Source organism: Taudactylus pleione, unplaced genomic scaffold, assembly GCF_031769625.1.
Source record: "Taudactylus pleione unplaced genomic scaffold, aTauple2 ptg000454l, whole genome shotgun sequence".
Lineage (NCBI taxonomy): Eukaryota > Metazoa > Chordata > Amphibia > Anura > Myobatrachidae > Taudactylus > Taudactylus pleione.
In genome coordinates, this window is record NW_028284856.1 from 7585637 (window position 1) to 7610297 (window position 24661).

The following is a 24661-nucleotide window of genomic DNA, read 5'->3' on the forward strand; positions in this document are numbered from 1 at the left end:
AGCAGACTGCTTCCATCACAGGGAATCCAGGGTGGTCCTGGTACCCGTGATGCTGGCTGCTCCTCAGATTTTTGGTAGGCTGGTCAAGACTGTATGCCTCTTTGCTTGCCATATAGTGCTTAAAAGGACAGTACACAAGGGATTCGCTGTATGATCACTGGCAAGGGGGATAACTGGATAAAAACCTACATGGAACCTGTAACTTAAAAACCAGCCTCACCTTGCCTAGACCATAATATCTGTAGAAGTAAATTAAACCAGAAGCTTTGCCTTACACTTAAACCTGTAACCTATGTTATCTAATCTGAGATGTCAGCACGGCTTTTAGTAGCACAATGTCCGGCCAATATGAGGCCTAATTATAGAGAACACCTCCCAGTCAGAATCAGCTGCCACGTCGCCCTCTCTCATGAAATTAAGAATCAAACACCTGATCCCCAATTGGACATGGTGTGCAAAAGGCAGCAGCACTTCATGGTCCTACTGGCAATTTAGAATGGCAGTTCAATTGCATATCTCCCTTGAAAAGGAGTACCACTCCCAGCCTTAGGGGGAGATTTATCAAAGCTTGGAGAGAGATAAGTACCAATCAACTCTTGATTGGTTGGTACTTTATCTCTCTCCAAGCATTGAAAAACGTCCCCTAGAGTGTTATAACAGACCAGAAAGCAACAAGCAGCCATAAAATAGAACAAAATCAGAAAAAAAAGGTGAACCTGCAAGACAGTCCTGTAAATCTGCTGTGCACGAAGAGGGAGTAAATTCCTTCACTCAGGGTCCAGTGCCAAGATGGCAGTCATTTCATAGGATGGTCCCCCTCAGTCCCTAGGTAGGACTGTCTGCAGTAACCCCCAACTGACCCGGCCCCTAGACCTCCATTGGGTCTGCCCCACTGAGGCTTATTAATAGACAACCTCTCCTAGCTCTGTGCTGGGAGAAGATTTACCCTACCTATCTCAGCTCCTCTGGTGTGCAGGGGTGCTTTGGTTGACTTCAAAGAGACGCTGCACAAGAGTCCTGACCACGGTCTATAGTGGCAGTGAAGATGCCACCACAAAGACCTCCATCATTGGAAGCAGGGGCTGACAATTGAGGTATTGCTGTGTCACCTACATTCCCCTTTCATTGCTCATTCTGTTCAACACCACAGAAGTGCGAGGGTCCTTAACTAAAACTACTACAGGCGCTGGGGAAATACTGAGAGGAGATAGAGAATGGTTTCAAATTTAATGTTCCTGCATCCACTCTGTACTCCAATATCTCTAGTGTCCTCAGTGACTGAGAAATTATTAGAAAAAGGTCTGATTTTGTTGGTGCTATATTCTGAATGTTTACTTCCTGCCAGTGATCAATTAATGCATACTGTAGTAAATCCTCAGATAACTGAATAGCGACATAAGACTAACTCTTGTCCACAGTGAAAGAAATCTTGAATTGTGCATGGGCAAATGGTAAGTCTACGCCAGGATCCTTTAGCGCTGGAGAATGGATACAGATATCAGTAACCTTCCAACTGTATATTTTCCTACAAGCTGCATTGAGCAGTTCTTTCCATCGGAGCGGTATTATTCTAGAAAGCCGCAGTGTTCAATATTTACAGACACCACCTCTTCCTCAGGCTGCCTCTGAAGAGCACAGCACTTGAAGTTTTTCTATACTTATACTAGTTCAAAATAACTTGTTTTTTTCATCAGAGTTGCGGTTTTCTTGTTCTTTTCATATAACAGATGACATGAAACCACCAGATCAGGTTCTGCAGTAAGCCTGGAACAGTTATTTTGATCAAACAAAGCACGCCTGCACATTATACTCTGGTGTGATTTCATTGCCTTATAAACCAGCAAGCAAAGAAGCTGAATATCAAGCTTCTTCAGTTTGGTTTCCCTCATGTATATGCCCATGTTGTCCCTAAACCTATTAAAGATGTATGAATCATCACCCTAAAAACTGCAGAAAAATAATAAAAAAAAAATGTTAAAACTGTTGTATGTGATAAAGAACATTTTTTAAAAATAATCTAAGGTCACCATATGAGTGTACATTGCAGAGTCTAGAGCCATAAAAGTGAAGATACACCAACATTATTTTAAATTACACAAGTAGAACGTTATGCTTATTAATAGTTTAATGTATGAAGGAAACATCCAGATTTCTGAATATGAAGGTACATCTCACATTAATTTAAGTCTACATAATGTAGAGCTTCTATGCCGACATATTGAATTCTCTGCTTAGCCATTTCTGTTATGTAAACAATTGTACATTTATTTGCCATTCTAAAACTTGAGAATCAGTTACATAATTTTGCTAATTTTTTCTGTGTTTGCTCAGAAGCAGCTTACAGTACTAAAACCAACCAGCCAAACAGCTTCAAGGGAAAAAAAAAAAAAACATAAGTTCATGTTCATAAAGAAAAAGATGGGAGGGAAGTTGGAGCAAAACAAAAAAAAAAAGCGAACAAAAGAAAAAGGAAAATAAAATAGGTGGGAGAAGGATAACTATAGTGAGGTTTATGGTGATGGGATTTGGGCGGTCACAACGTCACAGAAAAAGGTCAGTTAGTTTAATCTATTGTGGTATTGTGTTTTTATTTTCCCTACTCGCGGAAAAACTTTCCATGCTAGAGATAGTCCAAATCAACCCATCTGGTTCATGTGTACACTGTTCATGTGGGGGTTCCAGGTTCCAGTCCATACCTGCAGAAAGATTAGGGTGTTACTAAGTAGTAAATATATGTCGGTTACACACTAGATGAAGCTTACAAATAAAGAAAAAAAAAAGGATTTAAGCTAAATACAGCTCTAGGAAGGATGGAAACTATTACATGGTCTAGTTTATGTCCTCAGTTACACTTCTCCAGGATGTGTATTCAGTTTCACTACCTTGCTGTTAAACCAGAGACATTCAGAATAACCAGTGCATTTGTCACACACTTACATATTTAGTCTGCAGTTTATGTAGGCCATAGGTTACCAACTTCACTTTGTATTAATACATTTCGCACCTTTTCATGTACCCTACCACAACTTTTTATCCCTTATGGAAAGGCTAAATACAGTTTTATATATGTAGCGATGTCCAGGTTCCTTTATGGATTCTACAGAAAATACTCACACATTTGTGGCCATTTCTAGTTTGACTCTTTCCCATGACCACTGCCCTATTTTGGTTTAAACATAATTCATAGTTTATACAAAATGGTTGCCTGTCCTATCTTATTTAATTTTAATTGCAATCTAAGAGAAACACTAACACACTGTAACCTCACTTACTGTTTGTGGCCCATTTTCTGTGGAGTTTGAAACCATCTTTATGAGTGAATTCCAAGATGGATCAGCAGCATGAGGTCCATTGTAAATTGGTCCACCAGTACCATCTGGCATTGGAGCTACAGGGGGAATCATTGCATTTCCATACATTGAGAACGGCATGCCCTGGAAAGGAGAATTTCATTTTATTTGGATGCAAGTTAAAATGCAACAACAAAATTGATCACTACATATGCTTAGTCTCTATATTTTCTAATCATAGAAAATTCACTAATTATACACAGTAGGAACATTTTTAAAGACAATTACCCCAACTTTAGGAAAATCCATATAGCCGGCAGGTACATGTTGATGGAATGCCCCTGAAGCAGGTACAATGCCAGATGTGTCTCTCTCCATTCCTTGATGTTGTGAAAACACTCCAGGGTCAGACATAGGTCTGTGCATCATGTGATTTCCTAAGCCTGCGTGGCACCAATCTGATACTTTATCTGAAATGTTTTAACAGGACCACAAAAAAACACTGCATTAAGTAAAATGATCTGCAGCAATTTGTTATGTTCTTTGACATTTTTAATGTGCAGTCCACTGCACTGTCAATATAGGTATGAGACAGTGAGGTCAATGGCTGGGGAGGCACACATGGAAATGGGTCTGAGTGCTGGGAGCCTGTCTCACCCCCTACTCGCTGTAACTCTCCCCTAACTAAACTAAGCTTCAGTGTCCACTGATTCTCTTAACTTGCATCACTGAGTCTTCTCTTACTGCTGCTGACAGCTCCGATCTCTAAACACTGCAGGGCACTTCCTAATCACATGACACAGCCAAGGTGTCCATCAGTGCTTAAGGCATGCACCCCCATACTCAGAGGTATGCCTCTATTAGCTCTCTTTCTGTGCAGCTTACTGCCGTGGTGTGGTCACGTCCCAAGCTCTGCAAGCAGTGTCTGACTATACAAAAGCGGGGCTGAGCTGTGGCTGCCTCATCTCCCGTCTCCCTGCAGTCCCAGGGAGCTCCACAAAGCTAGTGAGTGTTAAGTATAACTAAGACTACAATAAACAAAGAACAAGAGATATGGTAAGAACTTACCTTTGTTATCTCTGTTTCTACGAAGTCCATAGGGTCCACAGGGTTGACCTTGGGGTATAGCTGGATCTGGATCCATGGGCACCACGCAGTTAAAGCTTTAGCTGCTCTCAGGATGCACTTGGGTCCGTCCTCCTCTATACCCCGCCCCCGGCCACAGCACCTCAGTTGGTAAGCAGCCAAGGCCGGAGGAGGAGACTAAACAGAGAGAAGGAAGACTGGAACACACAAGAAACCATACTCACAGAAATGGGAGACGGAAAACCAGTGACCAGCCACACAGCCAATTTGAAGCCAGGTGCGTCAGGGCGGGCGCCCTGTGGACCCTATGGACTTCGTAGAAACAGAGATAACAAAGGTAAGTTCTTACCATATCTCTTGTTTTCTACTTCAGGGTCCATAGGGGGTCCACAGGGTTGACCTTGGGGATGTCCCAAAGCAGTACAACTAAGGGCGGGGATGCTCCTGTGCTGAAAGGAGTACCCGGCGCCCAAAGGATGCATCCTGAGAGGCGAAGGTGTCAAACGCATAGAACCTCAAAAACGTTTGAATTGAAGACCAAGTGGCCGCCTTACACAGCTGAACAGCAGAAGCGCCACGTCTAGCAGCCCAAGAGGGACCCACAGAACGAGTGGAATGAGCCTTAACAGAGGCTGGCACAGGTAAGCCCTCCTGTGCATAAGCCTCACAAATAACGGAACGAAGCCAACGGGCTAACGTTTGTTTGTTGGCAGGCCAACCCCTCTTGTGAAAACCAAAGAGGATAAACAAGGAATCAGACTTCCTAACCGAAGCCGTCCGGTCTACATAAATTCTAAGCGCCCGGACCACATCTAAGGAAGTCTCACCAGCTGAAAGATCAGGGGACTGAAAAGCTGGCACAACAAGTTCCTGATTAATGTGGAACTTCGAGACCACTTTGGGCAAAAACTCAGGACGAGTGCGGAGCACCGCTCTGTCCTGGTGAAAAATCAGGAAAGGAGGGCGACAGGAAAGCGCCCCCAATTCAGACACCCTCCTGGCCGAAGCAATTGCCAGGAGAAAAACCGTCTTAAATGTCAGCCACTTGAGCTCCACCGCCTCAAGAGGCTCAAACGGAGGACCCTGCAGGACCCGTAGCACCACCGCCAAGTCCCAAGGAGCCACAGGAGGCACAAAGGAAGGCTGGATCCTGAGAACACCTTGGAAAAAGGTGTGAACGTCTGGTAGTATTGCAATCCGCCGTTGAAACCACACGGACAAGGCGGACACATGAACCTTCAGAGATGCAAGGCGTAAGCCGAGATCCAATCCTGACTGAAGAAATTCCAAGATCCTAGAAACTCGGAACACCTGAGGATCATAATGTCTGGACTCACACCACTGAAAGTAAGTGTGCCACACACTGTGATAAATCCGTGCTGAAGCAGGCTTGCGTGCCCTGAGCATGGTACCAATAACCGAACTGGAGAAGCCCCGAAACCTCAAGACGGCTGTCTCAAGAGCCACGCCGTCAAAGACAGCCGACCCAGATCCGGGTAAAGGCAGGGCCCCTGAGACAACAGGTCCCGACGCTGAGGAAGAAGGTACGGAGCGTCGATGGAGAGGCTCCTGAGATCGGAGTAGCAAGGACGTCTGGGCCACGCCGGAGCTACCAGCACGAGCATGCCGCCGTCCTGCTTGAATTTCCGCAGAACCCGAAGAAGCAGGGATATCGGAGGAAACAGATACGCCAGGTGAAACGTCCATTTCACCGACAGCGCGTCCACCAGACTTGCGCCTGCGTCTCTTGTCCTTGACCCGTAAACGGGCAACTTGTGATTGTGACGGGAGGCCATCAAGTCCAGCTCCGGCAGTCCCCACCTGTCCACGAGTAGCTGAAACACCTCTGGGTGAAGCGACCATTCCCCGGGATGCACGTCGTGACGGCTGAGGAAGTCCGCCTCCCAATTGAGGACTCCAGGGATGAAGACCGCCGAGATCGCTGGAATGTGACCCTCCGCCCAAGTCAGGATACGAGACACCTCAGACATCGCTGCCTGACTGCGAGTTCCGCCTTGGTGGTTGATATACGCCACCGTGGTGGCGTTGTCGGACTGCACCTGTACCGCCCTTCCGTGAAGAGCGGGGCCGGACGACTGCAGGGCCCTGTATACTGCCCGCAGTTCCAGGATGTTGATGGGGAGAAGTGCTTCTTCCGCTGACCAACGACCCTGAGGCGACAAAGAGCCGGTCACTGCCCCCCAACCCCGGAGACTGGCATCCGTCGTGAGCAGGACCCAGTCCGGGATCCAAAATGGGCGCCCCTCGACCAGATGAGCTGTCTGAAGCCACCAAGCCAAAGATTGCCGAACGTCCGGAGACAACACCAGCACCGGAGAGCGGATCCGGTGAGGTAACCCGTTCCATTCTGATAGAATCAGCCCCTGCAGGGGCCGGGAATGGAACTGGGCAAATTCCACCATGTCGAATGTCGACACCATGGACCCCAGAACTCTCATAGCCGAATGGACCGACAGGCGGCAACGGCTCAGGCAACTGCGTATCCGCAGCTGTAGGGAGGTGACCTTCTCCGGAGTCAGGAAGATCCTTTGCTGACGCGAATCCAGCAGGGCTCCCAAATGAACCATCCGCTGTGATGGAATCAGGGAGGACTTTTTCCAATTTATCAACCACCCATGTGCTTGCAGGCAAGCGATCGTCAGGTGGAGATGTTGAAGCAGTACCTCCAGGGAGCTCGCCAGCAACAGGAGGTCGTCCAGATACGGCAGCAGCCGTACATTCTGGTTCCGAAGATGTGCGGCCATGACCGCCATAATCTTCGTTAACACCCTCGGTGCCGTGGAGAGACCAAAGGGTAGCGCCCGGAACTGATAGTGGTGTTGAAGGATAGCGAACCTCAGATACCGCTGGTGTGAAGATGCTATCGGAACATGGAGGTAGGCGCCCTGGATGTCCAGGGACACCATGTAATCCCCCGGTTCCATCGCCAGAATGATGGAACGTAACGTTTCCACCCTGAACTTGGGAACTCTGAGGAATTTGTTCAGAGACTTCAAGTTGAGGATAGGGCGATGAGAACCATTGGGTTTCTGCACCAGAAACAGAGACGAATAATACCCCGTCCCTCCTTGTGATAGAGGAACGGGAACAATGACCCCTGCTTTCAGCAAGGACTCTATAGCCTCCTGAACCTGTAACGCCTTGGTCTTGTCCTGAGAAGGACTTGTGCAGAAAAACTGGTGGGGTGGTCTGTGCCGAAAAGACAGGGCGTACCCCTGGGAGACCACTTCTCGAACCCAGGCATCCGTGGTGGTATTGTGCCAGCACTGGGCAAATAGAAGAAGTCGGCCTCCCACTCTGAGGTCCCCCAGAGGGAGGCCCGTCCCATCAGGCCGCAGGTTTATCTTCCTGCTTGGAAGAAGGGCGCCGAGCACTCCAGGCTTGCTTCTTGGGTTTAGAGGCAGTCTTACTCGCAGACTGTCTCGGGAAGGACTGACCTTTCGCCTTACCCTGAACCCGAAAGGAACGAAAAGCCGAACTCCGAACCTTAGCAGGCAGTGCCGCCGAAGGCCGACTTGGATTTAGCCAGGGTGTCCACTATTTTGTCCAAGTCCGGACCAAATAGTAATTCCCCATTGAAAGGTAAGGCCTCCAGACCTTTCTTTGAATCAGAGTCCGCTCTCCAGGACCGCAACCATAAGGATCGGCGGGCAGACACCGTTGCAGCCGATACCCGCGAGGTCAGCAGACTAGCATCTAAAGAAGCTTCTCCAATGTAAGAAGCAGCGTCCCTCATTTGTCCCAACAACGCCCGCTGGACATCCGGAGCGTCGTCCGGGAAGGTATCTTCCAATGCATTGGCCCACCCCTCAATGGCCTTGGCCACCCAGGAGATGGCCATGGACGGTCGGGCCACCGCCCCGGAGAGGGAGTAAATAGACTTTAAGCAAGTCTCAACTTTCCTGTCCGTGGGATCCTTCAGCGAGGATATCGACGGTAATGGTAAGGTGGCGCCCCGAGTTAAACGGGTGACATGGGAATCCACCGCCGGTGGAGTTTCCCATTTTTTACAATGTGCCTCAGGGAAGGGGTAATTAGAAGCCAACCGCTTCTGAGGAAGGAATCTCTTACTGGGCACCTGCCAAGCTACCGCCATATGATCAGTCAACTGATCCGACAGGGGAAACACCGCAGAAGCCACCTTAGTTTTTTTGAAACTAGGAAACTTCGACTTAGGAACCGGTGCCTCATCCTCTATAAGAAGAATAGCTCGCACCGCCCTAACTAGTGCTCGCACATTAATGGACGACTTGGTATCCATTTCATGGACCGAGGCGTCCGAGTCAGTGTCATCAGGGACCTCCCCATCATCTGAGGAACCCTCTGAGTCCGATACCTGAGCAGCCCGTGTCATGAGTGGGTGTTTTGAAATCCTAGAAGGCATGTCAGTCTGCAACATTGACTGAAAAGCCGAGGAAGCGGCCGCCAAATTTTGCACGGAGTTGGAGAGCACATCCACCCATGGTGGAGGAGTCGCCATAGGGGCCTGAAAAGGTACCACAGGCTGCTGCGGCACAGGGGAAGCCTGTATATACATAGGCAACCCCGCATAGGGACCTACTGATTGAGACCCAGGAGGACTCCGCAATAACTGCGGGACACCCGGGGAATGGGGGATGGTCGGCTGGGGCAACGCCCTAGTAGGGAGAGCAGTCGGGACCGACAGACGGTCCGCAATAGACACCAGCACTTGAGAAAACATCGCCCATGGTGGTTCCTGCGCCAGAGAAGGTCTGGATGGGCCAGGAGCCACCTGGCATCGACTACACAGGCCATCCTGTGACAAATCCTCCCTATCTACTCCTGCAGAACAGCGTCCACAGGAGGCCAACACCGGAGCCACTGAGCGCTCAACCTCCTCGTCTGACATGACAGAATATATTATATAGTCAAAAAATATATCTGGCAACAGGGCAGAAGAAAACGCACTCACCGGTGTGCTAAACAACAGCCCACAATACAGCACTGTGTAGCGAAAACTGTATGTGACGGACCTCACAAATACGTGATTTATATAGGTGAGGTCTGCAGAAACGCCCCTCCCCCACACACCTGTAAGGCTTGTAGGAGAAGTAAAGGGATAGGTATAAGCTGACAGTAAGCGAAAAATAAGCACAGACAGGCAGCACTAGCAAAAGTCACATACCATGCAGGAAGATATACTCACTGCACCTTTCCACTACAATCAACCTGCCCAGATTCAGTGTCTGGGAGGGCTATAGTGCTGTGTACACAGTCCTTATATCGGGGGAGAGGTACACAGGGGGACCGGTCCGCGTGCTCCCTGAAGATCTGCGCTGCCACTTGTAGAAAATGGCCGCTGGAGACTTCAGGGGAGGAGTGGCCGAGTATCTGCAGCTCAGCGACGCCAGACTCCGTGTTGAAAGGCGCGCTGAGCTGAGGGGAGGAGCCGCTGACAGGGAAGGCTTCCTCCCCTGGCTAGCATATTAACCCCAGGGCTTGCCGGCATCCCGCTTGCCATATATCCCTGGTGGTCTAGTGGTCCCACGGGTTATTCCTCCTCAGAGGGGGAGCCCGCCGCCACCTAGGACCGGGGGCAAAGGACTGCATGTGCAGGCAATACCCGCGAGCCGCCACTAATCGGCGACTCGCGGCTTACCTTGTCCCCGGCGACTCCGGCAGCAGTCCAGGGAGGGACCCAGAGTCCGGCTAGTACGGACTCTGGCAACCCGCCGCGATCCCCAGTGCAGTACTGGCGTCGCGGCGCCAGCGGGGAAGGAGAGCGGCAGCGTGGGCGTCTGCATAGACAGCCCGTCGCTGCCACACTAGAGCCTCTGTTTTAAAATAAAAATCTAACAGGCTTTTTTTTTTTTTTTAAATAAAAATAGAAAGCTTTTGGGGGCTGCTCCTGCAGCCCCCCTGCGCAGGTGACCCGACTCCGGCCGGGCACCAACTCAAACTGAGGTGCTGTGGCCGGAGGCGGGGTATAGAGGAGGACGGACCCAAGTGCATCCTGGGAGCAGCTAAAGCTTTAACTGCGTGGTGCCCATGGATCCAGATCCAGCTATACCCCAAGGTCAACCCTGTGGACCCCCTATGGACCCTGAAGTAGAAATAAGGTTTATAAGTTATAAATATCTTTGTATTATTCTAATTTTGATATAAAATCTCAGAGCCTCCCCTGCCTGCATGTCCCTTACACGAGGAAAAATTTTAATCTCACAATATAGTACTTAAACTTTTTTTTTTTTTTTTTTATAATTTTAGAGATGCAGAATTATATTAGATCATCTGTGCCACCAGTATTTGAATAGCTGCAATCTTAATGCCCGTAAGATAAATATTAACTGGTGGTCAGTAAATCTAATTGTAAAGGTAAAGCAGAGAAAGTAATTTAGTATTTTAGAGAGCACACTAACTACACTCTATTTTATTATAATTACCAGATAGAGAAGAATAAAAAATAGGACTAGAGTGTACCCCGTTTTCTTATAACCAGCGATTACCAGATAAGCCTAATACCTTTTTTACTGATGTAATTATTAATTTTTCTGTGTGTTTCTATGATTAAACCTTTTCTGAAAAATTACTACACCATGAGAGTACTCCTTCTGCTCTTTTATATGGCTCTGGAGTAAGGGTGATGTGCATTGGAGTTTGAGAAGAATCCTCCCTGCGGAATAAGAGAAGGCTCATATACATATAACCCAATGCTCGCATATCTGGGTTAATACGGTACGCATTTTCTATATAGAGTGTGCCACTGATGCCCTAAATTACTACACTATATGGCGCTTTTTTCTCACTTTTCTTTTATATGTTATTGGAATCATTCGACAAGTAATTTATTGGAGAACACCAAGCTGCCACTGTGAAGACAGGATTATAGTGAATTAAGACAAAGTACATCTACGCATAAATACACGGATTTGAGCGCTACCTCAGTACCATTTTTTGGGGCAGACATATGGATCTTATGGTAACTTTATTGATAGACAAACAGTAGTACGAGAAATAAAGGGCCATCAAGGTCGGTAGAAAGGAATAGTGGCTAAACTAATTTGTATTTACCTTGACTACCTCCCATTCCTTCAAAAGACCAGATTCCACTGTGCCCCACTGAAGTTGCTAAATTACTCCCAATGACAGATGGTGTAGAAGTCCCAGTCTGCCTTATCCGTGCAGATCGCTCTGTTCCAATTGGCACAGGGACTTTCCTGTCATGAGGCACAGAGTTGGGTTTTTCAGACACCATAGGACCTCCTGAAGGTGAAGGAGACTGTGCTCGACCACCAGCAGACACAGTCTGTGCTGAAGAATCTGAAAAACAGTAATGCTACATTAGGTCTCCAAACTACAAGCTTACATAAAAACATCACAAGGTAAACAAATGTGCAAACAATTAGTCTTTCCTGTAAACTTGGGCCCAATGGTTAAAGGCTAGAAGGTAAACACTTCAATAAAAAGACTGCTGGTCTATTACCTATGTCCTGCTCTTATCCAAGTTTCAATTTATTTCTTAGAGACCGCTGACATATGACCTTTGTGTTAATCAAACTTTGCAGCTTCTTTCCTGTTCATTTGCCTATACAGGTGCCATGCCATGACCAGTGTGATGTCATGGAGAGAGCTGCTGCCATTATAAAAAACAAGCAAGCAATCTATTCCTAGGGCAGCTAAAACGCATCCAAAGAATCTTGTGCATGTGAATCGCCTAGAGCAGCGTTTCCCAACTACGGTCTTCAAGGCACACTAACAGTCCAAGTTTTAGTGATATCCATGCTTAAGCACAGGTGCTTAAATCAAAATAACTGAAGTACTAATTAAGACACCTGTGCTCAAGTATGGCTATCCTTTAAACCTGGACTGTTGTCCCTCCAGCAAAAAAAAAATTGATTGTTTTTTTTACAGTTGTTTAACTTCAGTGGCTGTTACAAATACATTAGGGCACAGGTTCTCAAACTCGGTCCTCAGGACCCCAAACAGGACATGTTTTCCATGTCTCCTCACAGAATCACAAGAGAAATAATTAGCTCCACCTGTGGATCTTTTAAAATGTGTCAGTGAGTAACGAATACACCTGTGCACCTGCTGGGTGACCTGGAAAATGTGACCTGTGTGGGGTCCTGAGGACAGAGTTTTGAGAACCTCTGCATTAGGGCTTCCAAACTGCACAAACATGGCACAGTCGCCGTGTTACAGCCATGATGACCACCGACTAGGACGGCTGCCGTCCACGGTTTCAATTTTAAAGATTAAAGAGATTCAAAACACATGGCAATAACATTACACACAGCACAAAACAGTTGTGTGTGAAAGGGACCGATCCACAGGAAAAAACCTGACTTTCTGTCCGGACAAAACAGTGTGTGAAAAGAGCCATAATGTGCCATGAGGACCGTGGTTGGGAACCCTTGGCCTAGAGAGTGATCTCTCTCAGCCCTGTAGTTAGGCCTTTGTTATTAAGCAGCTATCCAAACTTAAAAACTATCAAAGTTAGAGAAATAAACATTAATCGTCAACAAATTAATCAATATTTTAGTGGTGTATTATACCTACGTATATATAAATTATTCATTTCATTAAAAGGTAAAGTTCTGATCCTGTTAAATTGTGTTTGGAAGCTGGTCGCTTAGATGACCAAGCCTCTTTGTTAAAATCCACGCATAGAAGAGTACTGCCCTCTGTAATCAAGTAGTCTAATTTTTTTTTATTAGAAGCATTAGCATTAACAAGCAGGAAAAGTATCCTATCTGTGATTGGAAATGTTGCCAGATCAGGGACCAAGATTACCTGCAAAAGGTACTTAACAGTCATTAAAATGTAATAATGTATATAGGTACACACTCAGGGAACCATGCACCTTCACAATGACAGTAGGGAAGCTGTCAAAACGAGTTGGTAAAAGCAGAACCAACTACCATAAAATCACAAGCATTAGCGTTAGCATTAGCGTTTGAGCTCCAGGATGTTTTTGGTGACCTATTTCTGGGACAGTATTTTAATATGTTCTTGTCATCTGTTAATCGGTATGAAGTAAGAACGCTCTAGGTTCCAGACATCTAAGCAGAATTTGTGATATGCTAGTTTATCATTGTGAATATTGTAAGTGCAATTATATTACAATATACATTTTTAATTGAAAGGATAATATGCTAGATGCACTTTTTTCTACATACCATTCTCCAATGTATGAGTGAATACCTATAAAGAGAACAGGAGTTCCACAAATTTGTCCGGAACAGTTATTTATCTGAAAGGCATTGATACAAGTGTATAAAGTAAGAATACTGAGAGAAGGATTGTGCCCCATTTGAGAACAAAGTGTTTATCTTCAATGGGTTAATATTGAACTTTCCCTTCTACACTTATTCTTTCATCCATACCTCATAACATGAACCATTCCAGGAGGTCACAAAATACTGTTTCTGGAATCCACCTGGCAGAAGAGATGGCCAAGGGAAACAGTACAATACATAAGCTTCAAAGGTCCAGTGAGTCCAAAGGTTAAAAAGGGATGGCACAGAAGAGCCTGTAGGACCAGAACTAGGTCCCAAGGGGAAACAGGGGGTTACCAGGAGGCTGGATGTGGAGCACCTCAGATAATAAAGGAATAACCAGAATGACAGAAAATTCAGACATTAGCAAATGGTACACCTGAAGCTATAGGGATACTAAGCTCAGAACACGCTATAAGGCATATGTAGTATTAGCCGTGGCAGATTAAATTACCTCTGTTGCCATCCCTGGGATGGACACAGAAAAAAAGCAACAGAGTAGAAGTAACCGCGGTTATTAAAGGTCTCAACTTAACTGGACTAGCGTGATATCCTTCAGTAAGAAGGATAACTAATTCAGAGACCTGCTGACAAATCTCCTTATTTACAAAAAAATAAATCCATATAATAATGTACCCTTCTCCAGAACACTCCAGAAGAATTCAAGAGGAACCTGTGAAGGGATTCCAGCAGAGGGAATGTAAAAGTGGCCTGTGAGGAAAGACTGTGCACCAAACTGTAAAGCCTACTCCACAGGTTCTCAAACTCGGTCCTCAGGACTCCAAACTGCATGTTTTCCAGGTCTCCTCACAGAATCACAAGTTAAATAAATAGCTCCACCTGTGGATCTTTTAAAATGTGTCAGTGAGCAATGAATACACCTGTGCACCTGCTGTGAGACCTGGAAAACGTGACCTGTGTGGGGTCCCGAGGACAGAGTTTGAGAACCACTGGCCTACTCTATAATATTTGTAGCTTCAATGGGGTTAATCCTATTAGGTGCGAAATGCGAGTTGCTATTTTCACTTAAAATTTGCATAGCGAATTAATTTTACAATCCAATTAGTAACTCGCACTGAATCAGTCAGACTGAATTCGAAACTTTCCACTCGCATGGAAAGGAAAATATTTATTTTAAGGTTAAAATGTGGGGACACCGTGCTGAACCCCTTGGACATCCTGCCAAATGACTAATTAGGCATCTGGATGTTTCCAATTAGCTTATTCCAAAAATTACATTTTTTTTGTTTTTTGTTTTAAATAAGGCCTCAAATTACCCCAAAATCAAACTTTGTTTGTGTGGGCACCCCAAATTTAAATTACAATAAGTTTTTAGTTGAAAAATATGTTTAGAATTTTTTTTTCATTTTTCAAGGTGCCATCAAAGTGCCCCAGAATCACCTTTTTTCCCTACTTTTTTTTTGCATCTTTCATTTAATTTGTTTGTGATTAAACGGAAAGTTTTTTTTAAACGCAAGAAAATGATAAACACAAACCAGCCATTTGACACCATTTCAAAACCTACATTTCATGCATTTCTCGCAAATCTCATTTGGCAGTGTCAAATCTGATCACTAGCTATGGCCAGTGAATTAGTCCTTTATTGGTCACCCTCAGAGTCTTGTTTGCTAAAGGCGACATATAGTCATGTGTGTAAAGAAATGCGCACCCCCCCCCCCGCTGCGAGTAGTGCGAATAGGTATTTTTCATTGGATTGGAGAATTCTCGGGAGCGCGCTTCGCTGCGATGTGTGCGACTTTCAAGAAAAACTCGCTACTCGCATTTCGCACCTAATAGGATTGAGTCCATTGTTTCAGAGGTAATCTACTTGCGGATCAGAACGATAAAGATCGTACAGATCGTATAGTATGCACAGCAGATGGGATGACACAATCAACGCAGTGCTATTACATGCAGCCTGTAAAAAGACATTGCGCCATTACACACAGGAACGTGCAGTGTGCACAGTGCATGCAATGTATCGTTCCATCATATTATTGCGTGCAATATATGTGTACCCAGATTTAGCAATTTTATTTTTGATGTATGCTAATCTCTTGGGACTTGTTGTTGCTGTAACCTGAGCTCCAGCTCAGTTGAGCCTCCTGTTTATACAATTAAAGTCACAATATTTAGTCTGGGTACACACTGGAAGATATATTGGCAGATCAATTGATCAGCTAATATATCTTGTGTGCGTCGGCCAGTGTGTACAAGTGATATGTCTAAACGACGTCGTGCAGCACAGCTGATGCCCAATATATCAGCAGATATATTGAGATGTCGTGCTTTGTGTACGGGTGGTCAGAAGACCGCCCGTACACTTGCAGCGGCGGCCGCAGGGAGGGGGCGCGTCACACCCCCTTGGCCAGAAGACAGATGATTTTTGTTCAGTGTGTATGAACCATAATCATCTGCAGATATATCCGTAAGGTGTGTACCCAGTTTAACACACAGCAGCATCCTGCACACAGAATCACAATTTGCACACAAAGGTTCAGACTGCACATAAAAAGTAAATGTCTGAGTCCATCTACCACGGCACCTATATAGGGTGAGGAAGGGACACAGACTATATCGTAGCACCAATTTGCTAGGTATATAGGAGAAAGGAGCACTCCAGGAGGACGGCAAACTGTTTGCATGAAACTGTGTGAACACAGCACCTTAAGCATTGAGTTCCACAGACTAGCGCTGGAGAAAAAGGCTGCCCAGCGTCCCTAAGGAGTGCTTCAGCCTTTGGCGGGATGTAAGGAAGCATAAGGAGAGAACCGGGCAAAAGCTTCTCCACCAACATCAGGGACTTGCTGCCCTTTTTAAAGGCATCCCTGTTGCAACATATGTCCCTGGTGGTCCAGTGGGGGATTGGAGAACCGGGCCGCCACTGAGCCATCCCTCCCAGCGGTGTGGAACTTACCTGCTGCCCCAATGCTCTGTTTCCACTGTGCACCGGGAACCGGCCAGTGCCACTGAACAAGTCACCAGTGCCCTGGTCTCTAGAGCGAGGTCTTGTTGGAGCAATCAGTGAGAGCACAGCGTCTGTAGCTGCCCAATAGTAATTGTAGAAAAATAAACTTAATAAAAGATTTAAAAAAAAAAAAAAAAAAAAAAAAAAAGGTACAGCTGCAACAGCATCTGAACATGTAAAGCTTAATTGGGCATAAAAAGAAAACTGGCTGCTCTGGGCAGGGGATGGGGTGGGTATAGGAGGTGAGGAGCCTATGCTTAAGCCTCCTCCAGCTCCACCTATACCCTCATATTTCCAGTGTCCGCCATGGATGAAAGAGAAATTTATACTTCCAACTGTAAAACTTGGGAGAAAGAATAATGGTCGGAGGCTAATTTTTATATTTTGGCCTAGGAATATTTCCTATGATTGGAAGTGTTAATACAGCATACAATAACATTTCAGACGTGTGCGCTTTAGTGTTTGTGGCAACGGTTTGGGGATATGCCTAATCTGTTTTAGCATGACAATGCCCCCATGCGGAAGCAAGGTCAATCAAAAAATAAATAAAAGGTCTGTCAAGTCTGCGTAAGAACTTTACTAGCCTGCAAAGAGCCCTGACCTCAACCATGTCAAATACTTTTGGGATTAATCAGCACTGCAAACTAGAACTCATTTCCAACACCAGTACCCAACTTCACTAATGCTCTTGTGGCTAAATGGATACAAATCCATTCAGTAACATTCCAAAATCTAGTGGAAAGCCCATTATAACAGCAAGAGAGGGTGAGGAAATTGACAAATACTAAACAACCATGGTTTTAGAATGGTATCTTCAATGAGCCCATATGGGTGTAAGGGAGATTTCTACATACTAGCAATGCAGTGTACATACATACATACATACATACAAGAATACATAAATATTACATTATTATATAAAATACACACACAGGACTAACACCTATTTCATTTTAGGAAGCTTTCCAGAATATTTTGGGTCAGTTTTCAGCTAAAGCTCAAAAGTTAGCACTACATAATATAACATGTATTTGGCTCTTAAAAAGATCAAATTTTTGTGCATGTACTCTAAAAACAGATTTAACAGCAATGCAGATAGAAAACAGATGCCTTCATTCCAGCAAATGTCTCAACTAGAAAGAACGTATTTTTCATGTGTCAAGTTACTAAACTAAGGATGGGAAAGATATGACCATCATAACTTAAAGGGCGTGCATCAGTCTGTCTGCTTACCACTAGACGCTGATGAACACGGGGTCAATAAACTAAGAGGAGAAAAATGTTGTCTGTTGAAATTAGCAGCTGCAGGTGCACCTCCAGGTGCATACATCTGACCTCCAGAGATATTAGAGGCAAAGGTACCCAAATGATTAGTGGATGATGCCACAGATGTGTAAGATGAATCCATGTTCACAATACCTTAAGAGAAAATCACAAGCATATTTAATATGCTGGCAACACAATTGGTTTTAAGTATTTTATCCTTTTCAGATCAATTATGTTTGTTTTCATAGTAGGATCAAAAAATAAATGTACATTAATGGACCTGCAGTCAATTTAGTGGTTGTAAAAAGATAAAAAAAATAAAATAAATCAATCACATTTAATTGTTAAAACAGAAACTAAACTCACCTGATTGACTTAGAGCTGGCCTCTGCATTGGTGGCCTGAAACCTGGGGCTTTGGAAGTATCAGATGGAAGCATAGACTCTGGGTTTGGCAAATATGAAGACTGTGTGGACATCATGGAATCTGGAGTAGACTGAGATGAGACCATAGAGCCACCCCAGAAGGGATGAGAAGGGTTAGGACCGTTTTCAAACAGTGTGCTGAAAGGGCCAAAGGGTAAAGCAGAACTAAAATTGGGGGGTAAGGGTTTGTTTGAAGGATGACCGGAATTCTGAGCAGCACTTTGTGTACTTAGATTGGAAGGATGTGGACCTGAAGTTTGGGGTCGTTTAATATTTGAGTGAGACACAAGACCTGACACAGGGGAATTCTGCACTGGGACTTGATTCTTGTGAGCAGGGTTTGCTCCATGTAAGTGAGGTCTAACTGCAGAGGATTCAATTTTAGCAACAGACTGAGTGGACACTATAGATGACTGAGATAAGGGGTAGGATACTGGCATGTTAGAAGGAATAGAAACAGGCTGGTGAGTGGGACCATTGATAGGCAAATTAAGGGAAGGTGCCATCCTCTGGTCTGAAAGTGGGGGAACTTGTGTCTGCATTAGTGAAGGTCGGGAATCTTGCGAAACAGATGCTGGGGTGTGTTGTAGCGCAGAATGCATTGTTGTACTCCCAGAGGTAGAGCTCACTTGCTTACTGCTGCCTGGGCCATTTATCTCCATGACAGGTTGAATGCCCAAATCCTGCTCTGTGGAAATTGAGGTCCCTTTATTTGGAGAACAGGTCAGGCAATCAGAGGGACTGCTTCTACATCCCCCTCCAGGCAAGGATGGCGGGGAAGGTGATGAAGGCGATGATATAGGATGATGTTCTTTGGCAGTGGGAACAGGGTAGGTGGAGGCTGTTGGTGTGGTGACGTGGTTATTTGCAGTGGTGGTGACTGTGGTTGTAGTAGCATTAGAGGTTTTGACCACTGTGACAAAAAGTTGTCTCCTGGCTGAAGGTGAGCCAAGGCCCCCATTTGTAGAGGAGACAGGCACTGAGGCCGCAGAGTTTGTGGTACCTGTTGGGCTAGTAGACGATTGGACTCCTGGGATCACCTGAGGGCTACTCATGTTATGGTTCGTATGGCGAGGCATCACGTGAGATTTAGGAGAGTTGGTAGCGCGTGCAGGGCTTAGTGGCCTGACAGGAAAGGGCCCCCAGGTGGATTGGGCTGGGGGAAATGGCCCTCCAAAGTGTGTCATTGGTAACCGTGGAGGACGAATCTGCTGAAAAGTCTGAGCTGCAAGTAAAGCATGAGCAAACTGTGGAGGAGGGTAAGCCAAAGGTAGTGAAACTGGAAATCCTGGTCGCACATTATTTACTGGATTTTTTAGAGGCTTGTGAGCAGAAGCTGAAGTTATGACTGGCACAGTGAGAGCAGAGGCAGCTTGTGATGACGAAGAAACTGTGACAGATGTAACTTTTATACCCATAACTGAACTGTTAATAGAGGATATGGTGGCAGAGGTTGAAGATACGGTTTTCGAATTTGCAAAAGAGCTTTTTAAGCGATTCTTTGGGATAAGTTCATCAATTTCTTTGTCAGGATCCTTAATAAGTGCATTAATGAGATGTGTTGCTTGCCTGGTGGATTCTGTTCCTCCCCTGTATGAAAGAAAACAAAATATGCATCATAAGAGTAAAGAAAACAGGAACCCTCTACTAATACAGAAAACCCTTTTTATTTTACCACCAATCAGAAATGGAATTATTTCAGCTACCAAACAAATGTTTAGAAGAATGTTTTACCACGGTATCAATTTAAGCTACCAACTTATTAAATAGCCATAGAAATGGTAGGATGAGTATTTTACAGTAGACACAGAGGGCCTAAATCTGAGTTTGGAGCAAAGCAAAAAAAAAAAGTAACTGTACCCTGGGAAAACCATGTAGCGCTGAAAGTGGGGCAAATTTAAGATGTGCAGACGACTGCATTGTCCCATCTGATGTGCAGCACATCAGATGGCAAGATGCAACCACACAATTCAAACAATGAATTAGGTGGAATTAGTTGTACATACTATACGATGGTTGTGGCTATCCATTGCAGATTGTAAGATTGCTTAATATGTAGTGTGTACCCAGCTTTATAATTGAGAAGGGTGTCTCCAAACTCAAATTTAAATTGCTGACACAAAGCAAGAGACATGTTTTTGCTTTGCTCAAAAGCTTTCATTGGTTGCAACTTCAAGCATTCTAGTGGTACTTTTATAAAATACTGTAAACGAGGTTTATAAGGGAAAAGTTTACACAGCGTCACTGATGTTAAACACAGGGTAGTGCCCTGTGAACAATGTTACAATTGTGAATTTGGAGTCTGCGTGTGTACAAATCCCCCAGGAGTTCCCTGGACAAACCCCAGTATGAACTTGCTGCCATCATCCTTGTCTACCCTGAAAATAAATTAGTTTAATTCCATTGGCACCCAGTACTGGTAGCAAAATGGGTACATTTTCTTTTAAACATTGCCTTTGAAGAAATGGATTTAAGCACCAACCATAAGAAGCTGGGTTGTAAAGATGAAACGGAGACTCCTACTGTAATAAATTAATCCTGCTTTCAAGCAGGTAATCTCACTTTACATATTGCAAATAAGGCAGCACAATAGAGGGACCAATACATATGAAGTGAAACTCAACAGCAAACACAAATAGTTTAGTGTGAGGACAATTACCGGTAATATGGTCTGAGCCAGAGATCCGACGACTGCACTCCAACAGACTTGTGTTTGTTGAGATGACCTCCCAGTTCAGCAATATAGATTGATTTATGTTGCACCCTGATCAGATGTCAAATCCAGCCACCACAGTAGGGATTTCCCTGTTTTGTGTGATAGAGTAAAGCTCTAAAACAAAAGACGCAGACCCCCTCGCCCACCCAAAAAAACCTATGGGCAAATTCAACCGACAGTGGGTCCGCAAATTCGCAAGAATGTTCAGGCAGGTTGTGCCACCAGATCCTCGAATGGGGCATTGACTAGAAGGATGGAATTATCATGGTGCCTATCCAACAGAGGTGCTGTTAAGGCAACACAGAAATTGTAGTATTTTCCTAAACTAATATGAGCTAGTTTACGGCCCACGGCACAATTATAGTGCCCAATGTTGTGTGTATCTACCAACTTTTTCCAATTACAGATAAATGATCTTTTAAAACTAGCTCATATTAAATATTTAAAAAAAACAAAAATCAGTATCGGTCTGTAGGTGTATTGCCTGAACAGCAGCAATTTGGAGTGTAGGTAAAACACAAAACTGATGTATACAAGGTACTACCATTTCTAATACATGGAAGATACAGACTCCATATTAGTATTTAATACCAACAGGGCGAGTAGAAAATGCTGTTATTGCGTTTATGAAGATCCTGAAAATCATTAACAGACCAAATGAGAAAGCTCTGGATTTGAAACTGCACAATGACTGTACCAAAGTGAAGAAAGCAAATTCCCTTGCCAGATCAGAATGTGTAGATGGGGCATCTCAAATATCATTGGAAACCACAGCCACCCCAGTTGCAAGCCTCCATCTTGAACCATTACATTTTGAAAACAATATCAGGCAGAATATAAAAGGAAAAAAAAAAAAAAACTTGAAATGGATACAACACTGCCACCCAGTAGAGGACCACAGTATCCCATTGAGTCACATTTTGCAATAAACTACATATTCAGCATAAGAGAGCTAGTCAATGCCCTTCATCACGCTGGAAATAATGATCCTAGGAATGTTAAATTTGCTAGTGTAGAATGGTATCTAGAAAGGAGGAGACTGAATCCTATTAAACATAAGCTGGGTGCACACCTTACAGATATATCTGCAGATGATGGTTGTTCATACACAATGAACCACCATTATCTGTATTTTGGCTGCGGGTCCCGCTGGCCAGGGGCATGTCGCAGTTCCCTCTCCACGGCCTCCACTGCAAGTGTATGGACGGTCGGCTGGCCGCATCAGCTGTGCAGCACAGCTGACGCGATATGCCTGTGAACTAAATCGTTCACAGACATATCGCTGGTACACACTGGCCAACACACAAGATATATTGGCCGATCAATGATCGGCTAATATATATCTGCCAGTTTGTACCCTGCATAACCACTCAAATATTAACTGTGTGGAGAAGGCTTTCTGACACATGAAATTGCAGCATACAAAAGGAGGATTGTACATCTCACTAGCATTTAAACTATAAAATGTCATTATCGGCCCACTAACAGCACTAAACACGCTCAGCACTCAGCAGGCTGGAGACATGGGATGTGCTAAGAGGCACTGGAAAGTAGGAGAGGAACAGCTTACAGACCTTCTGGGATGGGAATAACTTACAGAGCTTCTGGGAAGGAGCTCCATTCTCGACCACTTAAACCCCACAGGAGATATGCATCACTAAATTCCCAAGTTAAATGGGCAGAGTAGTGGGAAACTGGATGGTAGAGGGAAGGATAGGGTGTCTGTTCCCAACACATGGATACTGTCAGGAGGTAGCTGACAATATGTGAAAGACAAAAAAGTTCTTGGCTATGAAGTTGGCTAGGTAAGGCGATGAGGAATTTAGTTTTATTTTCTATTGAACCCTGCTTTCTTTGGGTAGTGCTTGATAACAGTGTGTTAGTCTGTCTCCCAGAAAACTGAAAGATGCGCTATGTTTTTTTTTTTTCTAATATGAGGCACTCAACTAGTATTTGCCATTTTGCTTTTTAAAAGTAAATCAATCAACAAATTATCTGCTGCATTTCTGGGCCATTTGAGCATACCATTTGAAGAAGAAAATGTATCTATTTGAAATATAGATAAAGAAACCAAAAAGAGACCAAACAGAAATAAATAGCTCACTGCTGGCAAACAGGAAAATTCTATATATTTTTTTTTTTTTTTTTTAATATAAACCTAAAAGCGCCCTTGTGTGTTCAAACACTAAGTAGTTGTGAATGAAACTTTAATTAATGCACTATTTTAAAATATATTTTTTTTTCCCCTCTCCCTATTTATTATTATAGCAACTTCATATAGGTAAAATATGAAAAACAAACAAAAAACACAAAAAAGGGGGTCAATCAAATTGTCCGAAGGGAGAGAGTTGCCGTTGCACTGACGTTAAAATGCCGGCAACGGCACCTGACTTCGCACCCCTCAAATTTGCACAATTTTGCTGGAAGCCCCATGGGGCCGAGAGTATTTTTATGAGCGTTCAGGCTGCCGTAAACTTCGGCTGTTATCGTGATGATTCGCATCCACAAGATTGCGGTTAATTGGATTGAGCCCAAAAACTATTAAATTTAAATCCCTTTGTCTGAATCCATAAGGGGAAGGCTCATGCTGGAGTTTGGGCACAATTTGTTTAATTTTGAACAAGGAGAACAAGAGCTTAAAGAGTTATAGCCACATGATTTATAAAAGTATAAAAATTCTGTTTTTACCATCATCATTCTCTTGGAAGACATTGGAAAATGGGACATCCCAAGTTGACCACATGGAAAAATCTGCTAAGAAGTTTGCATCTATAGAGGCAGAGGGGTTTCATCTGTAAACCATTGTGAACATCAGATCAGATGACTACAGCTGTCCAGCTAAGGCCTAATGCTGCCCAGGAGGCACTCTCCAATCTGACACTGTGCCATCAAATGTTCAGGGACAGGCTGTACTGTTGCAAGAATGCCACCTAGCAAAATGTCTGCTTGTAAGCATCATAAAAGACCAAAAGATAACACATCATGATCATATTACTGACATATGAACATAGATCCTCAAACAAATAACATGGTGTGTAAAAGAGATCACCCTACTTATGGAGATTTATCATGCTCGAAGACCAGAGTCACAATATCCTGATTTAGATGGCACTTTGGCCTAAGGATTAGTCTGAAGAGCAACCATGTCATTATACAAAAAAAAAAAAAAAAAGAAGGTGACATATGGAGAGCAACAAGACTCCCAGCTCTGAAACAGTCCTAGCTTAGTGAGTGATAGGATAAAGAAAACATGCCTTCCAAATAAAAATGATTAGAGGTTTTTTTTTCTAAGAAAATCTGCATCTCTGGTGAAAGAAGCCAATTCTCAAAACAGCATCCACACCATACTGCAAAAATAGCAATAGTCGGGCCAGTATTTTGGAGGAAGATTACAGCTGAGAAAATAAATACTTTTTCATTCAAATACAATCAGAAAAATTATTGCCTGATGTTCCATGTACATTGGCTTGTGACACGTTACATTGGTATGTCGTCTTTCGGTCTTATTTATGGACACATTCCATATTTCTTGGGTTTTTATAGACCTATATTGGTTCCAACTGCTGGTGCATTTTTTTTGCAGAATGTCCTGTATCATCATAACTGAGCAAGAGAAAGTCGGCACTAGAATGTTCTTTATTGACAAGTTA

At 44.2% G+C, this 24661-nt stretch overlaps 1 protein-coding gene across 6 annotated transcripts in view; it reads right to left on the bottom strand.

Moving 5' to 3' along the window:
* Window positions 1-2107: 2107 nt before the first annotated feature.
* Window positions 2108-24661, bottom strand: part of ANKRD17 (ankyrin repeat domain 17) — a 191630-nt gene continuing 169076 nt past the window's right edge. For all 6 annotated transcript variants that reach the window (XM_088448357.1, XM_088448358.1, XM_088448356.1 and 3 more), the window contains 6 exons: window positions 18237-19885; window positions 17838-18023; window positions 11430-11678; window positions 3579-3760; window positions 3273-3434; window positions 2108-2696 (listed from right to left, as the gene is read on the bottom strand). In XM_088448357.1, coding sequence (XP_088304483.1) covers window positions 2637-2696; window positions 3273-3434; window positions 3579-3760; window positions 11430-11678; window positions 17838-18023; window positions 18237-19885 — 2488 coding nt within the window. In that variant the 3' untranslated portion in view covers window positions 2108-2636. The remainder of the gene's footprint in view (window positions 2697-3272; window positions 3435-3578; window positions 3761-11429; window positions 11679-17837; window positions 18024-18236; window positions 19886-24661) is intronic.